An 11,325-nucleotide genomic window follows, 5' to 3' on the forward strand; every position below is an offset into this window, starting at 1 on the left:
CTTCAAGCAACTCCTTGTCCTCGCTATATGAAGTGGCCATACTGTGCTCTTAAAGGAAGGTGCCAAGTGACTGGCACTTTTCTTCACTTCTGTTTGGGTCTCAGGGACCAGGATGTTTATTGCTAGTGACCATCAGAGAGCTTCTCAAAATATCAGACAAGGCCTTTCAACGCTGGGGTGGTTCTCAGGCTTATTATTATGGCTTTATTCGTTGTTTATCTTCTGCATCATATGCAATGAAAGCTAACAAAGGGCACATCCACACTGACCACTTAAGTCAGCTTCAGTGAAAAATTATGGAAAGAAAGGCATCTCAAAAATTTATCAATTAGAATAAAAGAAAACTACTACAAGATAGTATGGAAGTGGTATTTGACCCCAATAAAGATACATAATATGGATAAGAGCTGTTCAGAAAAATGTTAGAGGGGTTGTCAAGAAAGGGGGACATATATTCATATGTGGTGGGAATGTAAGTATGTACAGAGTTTTTGGGGAAAGGTCATAGTAGAAATAGTATCATGGGGAAAAAAATCAATAGAAATCCAGCGACTATGCTATTATCTATTTATAATACAGAGGAATGGAAAGAAAATGAAAAGAATTTGGTAACAATGTTGCTAACGGCTGCAAGGTTATTAATAGCAAGAAATTGGAAAGGGGAAGTGGAAATTAAAATAAAAGATTGGTACAAGGAAATTTGGAAATTAGCAATAAATGATAAATTAACATGCAATTTAAATGTCAAAAAAGGCCTAAGGAAGAAAAATGATTTTGAAAGTATATGAAAGAAATTTATTGAAGAAACATTAAGGAGAGAAGATGGGAATCAACCCCCACCAGAAGAAATGAGGTTCTGGTTGGAATATAAAGAAATGGACTCCGATGATGGGGAACACAACGGGTAGAACACTGGGGGAAGAAAAAGACTTAATTATATGAATTGTAAAGATTTTTCTTTTCTTTGTAACAAATTAATAGTAATGTAATAAAAAATATTCAAAAAAATAAAAAAATAAGTCAGCTTCAAACTGGTATTGAAGAAAGTGGTTTCACTTTGCAGATGATTCCATAGAAAATCCTGGAATTAGTTTGAGGTGATTACACAAACCATAGAGCCCTGATGCTCATTAAAAGCTTACAAGAATAGCAAATATTAATTGGAGAGCTAGAGTTCCCATTATTGCAACCGAAAAACATGATTGATAGCACTTGATTATGTATATAGTTTTCTTATCAAAATCATATTTGTTATGGAAAGCAACATGTAGGAAATCAAGCACTATTCATTGCCTTTTTGCAAATGGCTATTAATGTATCTGCTTTAGTATAGCAAGAGTTCACTAAAGAGTGAAAATAAATTTACATTAATAGAGTTTAAATAATTTTATCCAATTCATAACCAATGAGATTACTAATAGAAACACACATGTGCATTTCAGTTTCTTGCCATCAGTAAGAATCTTTAAGCATTTTTTGTTGCTTCTTCACATTATATTTATGTCAGTGTGACTCGGACTGCATATATCTTAAAATGCATCCATAAACACTTTAGACATGGGGAGAGGAGTTTAGAAGTTGTATACTTTAGGAAAATTGTATACCTATTTATTTATTTATTTATTTACAGCATTTATATTCTGCCCTTCTCACCCTGAAGGGGACTCAGGGCGGATCACATTACACATATAGGCCTTTTAACATAGAACAAAGACAAACAAACATAGGCTCTAAGCGGGCCTCGAACTCATGACCTCCTGGTCAGAGTGATTCATTGCAGTGATTCATTGTAGCTGCTCTCCAGCCTGCGCCACAGCCCGAGCCCATGGATTTCTACAAGGAAAGGAGTGATTTAGAACTTTGGGTCCATTTACATTGTTGAATCAATGCAATTTGCACCACTTTAACTGCTGTGGCTTAAGACCATGTAATCCTGGGAGTATTAGTTTGGTGAAGCAGCTTTAGAGAAGGCTAAAGGACATAAAGCTACAACTCTCATGATGCCATATCATTGAGTTTATAGCCACCACAGAACTGATCCATTTCCACACCGACCTAAGTGGTCAGTGAAGCAAAGAAATGCCCTAAGTCATTGCATGACTGAATGTGATAGAATGATGGCACTTAAATCAGTTTCAAATTGCACCAGCCCCTATTTGAGCCAATGAGAGGGAGGAGGGCAGAAGCCTGGGCTTTCTTCATATCACTCAGCAATTTCTGCATGACCAGGTCAATAATCTGTTGGACAAAAGTCTTTCCTGACACCCAGCAGGAGACCATCCAGTGGCCACCCAAAACTTCCCTTTCAGGGGACCCAAGAAGCCTGCTGGACAAAGACCCATGAAGAGACTTTGATGATACAATCATCCTCAATAGACATTTTCTGGACCTTTTCTTTGTCCTCCTGACGTGGGAAAATGTCTGAAGACCCAGCATCCATTGTCCCCGCATCCTGGACCTGGTATCTGCATAATCGGATCAACTCACCTATCCGGACACTTATTGTTTCCTCAATTCCATTGGCACACACCCAGGGGTGGACACAACCCCCTGGAGACCACCCTGTCCCAGGAACTGCCTCCATTGGCTGATTGGAGGCCCCAGGGCTTCCCTGCCCAGATGAGAGGGGGATCATAGAATCATAGAATAGTAGAGTTGGAAGAGACCTCATGGGCCATCCAGTCCAACCCCCTGCCAAGGAGCAGGAAATCGCATTCAAAGCACCCCCGACAGATGGCCATCCAGCCTCTGCTTAAAAGCCTCCAAAGAAGGAGCCTCCGCTGCATCTTCGGCTGCACTGCATCATGATCACAACCTCCTCCTCCAATCAGTGCGCACACCAGTTAAAGCCCATCCCTCGACCAATCAGAAGCCTGGGAAACTCCGCCCGGCTTTCTGGTGCTGGCCAATCAGGGGAATGGGAGGGAATTTTGAACTGTAGCAATGTTAATGCATGGAAACTCTTATGTATAAAAATGCCTGATTTTTCCCTTGTACTTTACACTCATACACTTTGAACATCCATTGCTGTGCAAGCATCCTTTCTGCAGATTAAATAAAACTTCTGTCGTTTGCCTTCACACTGGTGAGATCCTGATTTCTGTCTCAGAACATTTGTGGTTAGTGGAACTCGCCAGGCTCCCCTCTGTATCCGTGGATCCTTGGAAAACCTCAAATTTTCAGCTTCAGATTAATATGTTGATTTTAAGTACAACTGATTCAGAAGAGCTCTTCTAGTTGGGACTCATTTTTAAAGAAATGGCCTTTAGGATGAATTGATAATAATACAGGGATAAGAAGTGATTTAGCTGAATTGCAGTTCCCAGATCAAATTAGCCTACTCTGTGGTAAAGAATGCTGGAAGCTGCAGTCTGACAACAGCTATATGGCTTCCAGCCCAGCTCTAATATATGTGATGTATTAACAAACACATTCTATTTAACATATACCAAGAATACCAGGTAAGCTCTATTTTAGATGAAACGACTGGCAAAACCACTTCTGAGTAGTCCTTGCCTCAGAAATTCCTATTAATTAAATGGAATCTTCTTAAGTTGACAGTCAATGTGGAGTCACATGCACACACCATATACTACTGCAGGTAGTACAAAGATCTCTGGGATTCATTTACACTAGGCACTGCTAGTTCACTTCCCTTTCAGGGTTGTTGTATGTTTTCCAGGCACCTCACAACATTTGAGGATGCCTGCCATAGATGTGGGCGAAACGTCAGGAGAGAATACTTCTGGAACATGGCCATACAGCCCGGAAAACGTACAACAACCCTGTGATCCCGGCCATGAAAGCCTTCGACAACACAAATTCCCTTTCAGGCCATAAGTTACAAGCAGGTCTAAATGAAAACCCTGTTGAAGTCTCCTTATCCAGCTGTTGATTTATAACATTCTTCACATGCTTCTCAAGCCTTTTGTTCTATATCCCCCCCCCCCCGGTAATATTCTGGATGATGATACAGAATTTATTTTGAGGAATGTATGTGGCATAGCTGAAACTATCAATAGTGCTCTTAAAGGAAAGGAAAGAAGATTAAAAGAGCATGACAGGTGTGAGAGAAGACTATGTTAAACCCCATTTTAGAGCGCTTGAATTTTCATTCAGCTTCCTGAAGCCCCTGGTGGTGCAGTGGGTTTAACCGTTGTGCTGGCGGGACTGATGAATTGAAAGTTGGGTTGCTGACCTGATCCAACCCGGGGAGAGCGTGGATGAGCTCCCTCTATCAGCTCCAGCTCCATGTGGGGACATGAGAGAAACCTCCCACAAGGATGGTAAAAACATCTGGGCATCCGCTGGGCAACATCCTTGCAGATGGCCAATTCTTTCACACCAGAAGAGACTTGCAGTTTCTCAAGTCGCTCCTGACATGGAAAAAAAAACCCCTCAGCTTCCTAGGAGCTCATCACACACCCCTAGTGGGCAGTCTTCTATTTGTCTTTCATTTGTCATTATTTACTACTGGTTAATACAGTTTAACCTAGGGTTTGCTTATCCCACCACTGTATTTGTCCCGTTTTTCCCCCAAGACACTCTGCTTCTTTGCATCACGCTGTATGCTTCTTGTCTCTGCCCCTCCATCTCTTTCTTACCTCCATCTTTTTCTTCCCTCTATTACTTCCTATCCTTCTTCACCTCCCTTGTCGGGGTGCCCTCCCCCAAATTGTGCAAATTGCTCAATGATGAGATATCAAGAGTTTTCTTTGTCTCCGCCTATGCCTCCAGTTATTATAGTCAAGAGTTCTCATCTTGCACATGCCTGCAATTTGACCATTGACTGCAGAAATTGGCATTTCCACAAAGAAATTGTAATGGGTTTCTGGCATATCAGACTGAAGTGAAAATTACAAACTGGAGACTTGGGATTACTGCTGAAAATAACAAATAGGCAATCTAGCTCCCAACTGATGCTTTCGTAAGGTTTCAGTGACAGGAACCATGTAAATATTATCTCTAGTATCATGTACTTCTGCTCTAAATGTGTCCAATTCATTCAAGCTACATACAAACCCATGGCTCATCCTCTGCATGGCAGATGGAGAAATTAATTAGTTGTACTATGACACGGTTAAAGTGAAGGACAGCAGTCATAGCGCTCAAATTCTTCATGTGCTTATTTAAAGTATTAATGGGGGAAACCCTCCAAAGATGGTTTCCTGAAAAGGTTATAAACACAAATAATACCTCAACATGTTTCAGAAAATTGGTTTCATTTCCTGCAATTTGCTTTTATACTGTCCCAAACTAGTAATTAAATCCAGTTCCTCTTGTTTTGCTGGTGGAAATGTTTTTCTTAGATTGTATCCAAACCAAGGTTTTGAATTACCCTTGTACTAAAATTGCTGCTGTCTCAAATTATTTGTGTAACACCGTTTTTTAGTTCCTTGCCATCACATAGACTTCTTTTTATTGAAAACTGCCCTGCTAACTTTGGGTGGCTCCCTAAATGTCATCATATGCAGGACTATCAAAAACACTCCAAAAAGCAACGGGGAGCCACAGAGACATGTTTTGTAGCCCTGGAGGCAATACATAACTCAGAGAGAAGTTCATTTAGGTGTAGCCAGGGGGTTGCAACCATGTGTTTCCAGAACTCCTAGAATCCCTGAACATCACATCCGGTGCTCCTAGAACATGAAGTTGAGGCATATCTGGGGACCCAAGTTTAGGAAGCACTGGTATAGAAAAGTGCCAGGAGCTAGAACCAGACCAGTTACCATTTCAGTGGAAAATTTATTCTATTCCAACTCCTTCCAGACTCAGAGGGGAGGGTGTTCACAAAAAAGGGGAAAAATTGTAATGTCTGTGGGAATTAATTCCCAATATGGGTGGCCAATGCACACTTACCAAGAGCATCAGTCTACAATATGAAAGGCAGCAGAGGTAGGGCAGGAGACAACCCAGACCCTTCCTGAGCTGGGTCAATCACTCTAATGAAATGGAAGCTAAATGAGACCTGTGTTGCTTGAGACCAACATAGATCCTTGGGGACCCTATGCTTCCCATTCTGCCTTGCTGGTGGCCCCTTCTTCCCATAGGTCAGCATCATCAGAGGAGAAGTTCTTGGAGCTGCACAAAAATAAGAGAGGCATACCTTCCTAGAGCAGCAAGCCCAAAGGGTCTTACATTTCAGAGAACATGAATCAGAACCTGCGGTCTGAGCTCCTAACATATATCGCATCAAGACTTTCTATCCAGACCAGGAAGCCTTGAGGAGTTTTGCAGCCTGTTGGGGCCACATCTTCAGTGTACAGTACAGTTTCGCTATCCTGCAAAAGATTTTGTGTTATTTGAGTAGCTCAGTAGAATCTAAGTCATTGGGAGGAGGGTGTAAATCATGCATACTTGAGAAGACATCTAGAATTGTTTTTATATGTGTGATATTGCACAAAGCAACTTTGAGATGCAGGAGCAAGGTGAACAGGTGACAAGCCAGGATGGTTGGCATGGGTGTTTAGTGCGGGAGTTTGAGGAGGAAGCAGATTTCTCTTCCATTCTCTTTGCATTACTTTCAGCTGGCATCTTCAGAGTGTATTAAAGAGACAGAAGACACATTTTTGTTTGAAAAGAAAGCACTTAAAAAAACTGGTGCTGCTTTCTCAAACCTGGGAACTTACTTTTATAAGAGAGAAAAGCGGCTATCTCTCTCTGATGTTTTGCTTCATCTCCTCCTCCTTTCTTTGGACCTACTGCGAATGGCATGTGTGGAGACAAAGCAATCTTTATCTGCATCTAGAATAAGCAGAGTTAATTGCTTCAACTCCTTTGGGCAAGGTAAGGCAAGACCTGCTGGAGAAGCTGGCCTGGCTCTATCGTTTGGTTCACCAATGACGAAAACTTCTATCATGCCTAGGAGGATGGGAGTAGGAAGAATCGCTACTGGAAGCTTTTGCTTCTGTCATTGTTTGTTGTTTATTCTTACTGCAATCTTTATTCCACTTATGTTTTCATGCTACTTCTGTGAGAAGGCAAACATGGCAATAACTAGGCTTCAGATGCTTACTGGGATGGAGAAGCTGGGAAGGATAGATTTTTATTTTTAAAAATGCCTAATTAGGGTGTGTTTTGCCTGACGGGTCTGGAGAGCATGGAAACCTTTGGCAGGTCAGGAAGTGGATCATGGTGGCAAGCTACACAGCATACCTTTCAACATTTCGCAATGTAAAAAAAAAAAGGGGGGGTCTGTCTGTAATTTCCTGTTTCTGCTACATAGATGCTGGATTTGTTTTAGAATAGACAATGCATCATGGATTTGGGTACAGACCTTTGACAAATGGTAGATGTTATAAAATAAATGAAAGCAAGGAGTGCTTTACAAGTATTGGTGTAACTTCTCTATTTATGTATTTTAGATATGTTCAAGAAAAGCCTGAAGACCTTTGTCAATCAGACATTTTATTTAGAATTGGAATAAGACTTTTCTACTCAGTTTGCATACCTTTAATAGAACCTATTTGAATCAACAACATGCTTTGGTTTATTATATTTGAAAATGGCTTTGAATAATATGATGAAAATCCTGGTCCATACTGCAGGAAACAAACAAGCTCCCTTCTTCTCCCTTTATGCACACCACAATGTCAAGTAGCTTTCTTCTCTTCTGGAATCAGCACATCTTGGAGTCAAGACTGGCAACAGGTATTCAATTAGACTTATGAAAATGTTAAATTTGTGTTCTTTGCATTGCAGAAGTCCGCCACAACTTAAGCCATGTTCTGAATTGTGAAGTAATGGGTGGTTTGTATGATGCCAAAGTTCTTAATGAACTAAATGATGCCTACTGTCTAACTCTTGCAAACTCTGGCAAACTCTTGCAAACACAACATCCACAACAAATTGTCTAAAAAATAATATACTTTGGTTCAAAAGTTTGGCTTTGGTTCAAAGCTGAATGTCTTGAATGTAGGCACTGAAGCATCTCCAGATATGTCTTGAAGGAACCTTGAGGAAACCAAACTGGATGCAGCTTTTCGGTAGGCTATAGCAATCTTTCCTGCTCTATTCTCAGTAAGAAACTTGGTGGCATTCACTTTACTTCTCAAACTATATATATGCTAAGGAAATTGTTACTCTTGCCATGTTTGGGATGATGTTTTTGATCTGCAATTTTAACTATTCTTCTAATCTTTCTTCTCTTCCCTTTAAAATCTCTCTCTCTTTATTAATTTAATGTCCTACCTTTTGTTTCACATGGGATTCAAGTCAGCAGAAGTTTCTTGCAAAATCTACCAGGCTTACAAATCAATTTGAGGGAAAATCCCGTTTTTAAAAAACATTCTTATTAACATGTATGCTTTTCTATACCTGATGCAACTCTACACTAAACAGCAATTCTTAGATACACATTAAGGATCCAAACCTATTGCTAGAGAACACGTTGGCCTGTACAGCCACTATAGCTGCATGCCTACATCCTCATTAGAAAGGCAACAATATTGTATCTATGGGCTAGAAAAAGTCATTTCTTCTTATCTGGTACCAAATGACCCCAGTACACCTTTCTTCTTAACTATTCTGTTTGGAGCACGATTAATTGTCATCCTTTTCAGCAAATTGACATTGGAATCCATTAAGATTTTTATGGCACCAGGATTGGGTATTAAGGATGTGAGACAAAGCGGATACGTTGCGAGTAGGCTAAATCCACAATGTAAAGCACTAGATTTATATATGTGAACACTGCAATGACCACCTGGCTGTCCCAGGGGCAGGAACCTCTGGAGCATTGATATGGACGATGCGGAGAGCCATATTTACGATCAAAGCAGAACACAGGCCAGATCACCGCAGCACTTACATACATCAGGACCGCCAGAAATGTGTAAATGACCACAAAGCGCTCAAAGGGGCACTTCATCATTGCTGTTCTTCCTGTGACACTGAGCACAACCACCACCACAGTCACGGCAAAACAGAAGCTGTAAACCGCCACACACCATTGTGTGGCTGCGTACTTATTGTACTGGCTGCCATTCACCAGAGCTCCAAAGATGATGCAAGCCACAAAAGCCTGGACAATTTTCAGGAGGCCAGACACTGTGGCCATGTAATTGGTTACTTGTCCTGGCTTGGCCCTAGTGAAAAATACCTCCATAGCATATGCAAAAAACAGAAGGCCGGCAAAAACACTGGCAGAGATGCGGAAGTCTCTCACCTCACATCCACTGGAATGGCAGCTGAAGGGGATGTACAGCGGGTAGATCACTGCAGCTGTAAGGGACATGAGAGTGGCCAGCATGGCAAAAGCTGCCGTGAAGTTCCCCCAGGAGATGGTTAGACATCTGTGAAAGAGGGTGAACTCACAAATGATGATGAAGATTGTGATGGCAAAACAGAAACACCAGACAGACATGCAGAAGGTGCCATAGGCCACGTTGAATCCTCCTCGGTGGGCCACGAGGCTGAACGTTGCACAACCAAAGGCTGCCTGCAACATCCGGGCAATTCCCACCTTAGAAGTCACTGCCGATGTGTTGAGGTGTGTCCCTCCTGAGCTCTCCATCATTGGTCCAGAGCCACCTCGTGTTCCTTTCGTGATTGGGCGTGGGCCTCCGGATCCTGAGTACCACCACCGGCCCCACACACCTGGCACTGGATGACTAAGCAGGAGCTGCCGCATGCAGAAGCTTCATATTCCTCCGCCAGTCTCTCGGCTGGCTGGCTCACTACATACGCCGCAGAGCAAGCTTTGTTGGAAGCTTTCTGAGAAAATCTTCACTCTGCAGTAAGAGTATTGACCTGCCTTTGTGGTACTCTGCGGTTAAGATTCATCAGTCAGGCTGCTTGGCTGGGGTCTGCCTGCTGAGTGCTCCTTACGCATTCGGTCACTCTCTCTTCTGTCATTCCACCTCCAGCGATCACTTTCTCCCAAGTGACTCCTAACAGGCCATTTACTCCGTCTATGCAGCTGTAACCCTCCGCTATGCTGTTGCGAGGAGTCAGTATATATAAATAGGAAACTGTATTAATAGACTGGAATGGAATGAGCTGCAGGGTGGGCGCAATAATGGTGTGCTGGTTTTAGTTTCACCCAGGATTGATTCACAAGTGGCTACATTAGAAAATCAATTTTAATTATGTAACATTAGTGTTCTAGGAGAAAATATCAGGCAGGGCAGTGGGGAGAATTGTATTTCTCAAACAAATAGCATTGATATTTGTTTCTTGTAAAATTGAGCTCATCACATGCATGTGTCTAATATGGCTCCTTCCAGGCTGTCCCAGTGACTGTAATCCCACCAGAAAAGCAAATTCAAAAGAGCTGGTCTCTCCTATTGTTGCCATCACATACAGCCAATTTGTTTATCCAGTTTGGTATTATCTCATACTCCCACAACTGTTCTGGTTCAGCAGGAAGAGTCCCAATTAAATTGTTGCCCCACTTTTCCAGCTTCTTAAATTTTTTAGACTTTACTCCTTTTTCCTCAGCATACTTCAGTTACTGCATACTAAATTTCAAGTGTAATTAATGCAGCAAGGAGGAAGGGAGAGGCAGGATTTTTCCCTTCCCAATAAGCTCAAGCAAAAGCAAAGTGTTGTAAACTCCCCTAGCTTGTATGTTCTTTCTCACTGGTAAATTCTGGTAGCATGACTTAGACCCCTTCCACATAGCTGAATAAAATCCCAGATTATCTGTTTTTAACGAATATATGGCAGTGTGGACAGAAATATCCCAGTTCAAAGCAGATATTGCAGGATTTTCTGCCTTGATATTCTAGGTTATATGGCTGTATGGAAGGACGCTTAATTGGATTAGTAACAAGGACAGCTGCCCATATATAACTGTAAAAATCCAATGCTAGGTTAGTGCTATATTATTTGGGGGATACGGTATTTGTGTTGTTTCAGATTCAAAAACTGTGGCATGCGGGAGATAATAACAATGATAATGCTGGTGATTTTAATTTGAAGGGATACTGAAAGCAAACACTGTAGAAAGCACTCTGTGCTGTAACATTTCATTGCAGTTATCACTTGTAGCAATTGTTTTTTTTATTAAGGTCACTAAAAATCCCGCATGGATGTACAAAATGCACCATGCGCATAATGCACTAATTGTGCACTGTCTTGATAAGAATGGAACACCTTTATTGGTGTCCCAATACACATCTTTGCAATTATGTAATTTACAGTTTCTCTGCATCTCTGCTGATTAGCTAAATACAGTCAGCCCTCCACGTTAGTTGAATTTAGAAGCACAGTCTCACCTGAAAACGAACCCCCCCCCCCCATAAATACAGATTTTGCTATTATTTGTGTTTTTTGTCTAGTGGTACATGCATCTCAATAAATATAAATTAAACACTACTTGTT

General features: G+C 41.4%; 1 protein-coding gene across 1 annotated transcript; it reads right to left on the minus strand.

The window, feature by feature from the left end:
- Positions 1–7,388: 7,388 nt before the first annotated feature.
- On the minus strand, positions 7,389–9,940 carry myadml2 (myeloid associated differentiation marker like 2). Its single transcript, XM_008104583.3, has one exon. It carries the CDS (start codon positions 9,629–9,631, stop codon positions 8,612–8,614), a length of 1,020 nt encoding a protein of 339 aa, XP_008102790.1. The 5' UTR covers positions 9,632–9,940; the 3' UTR covers positions 7,389–8,611.
- Between the last annotated feature and the right edge of the window lie 1,385 nt (positions 9,941–11,325).

Source organism: Anolis carolinensis, chromosome 2 (genome assembly GCF_035594765.1).
Source record: "Anolis carolinensis isolate JA03-04 chromosome 2, rAnoCar3.1.pri, whole genome shotgun sequence".
Lineage (NCBI taxonomy): Eukaryota > Metazoa > Chordata > Lepidosauria > Squamata > Dactyloidae > Anolis > Anolis carolinensis.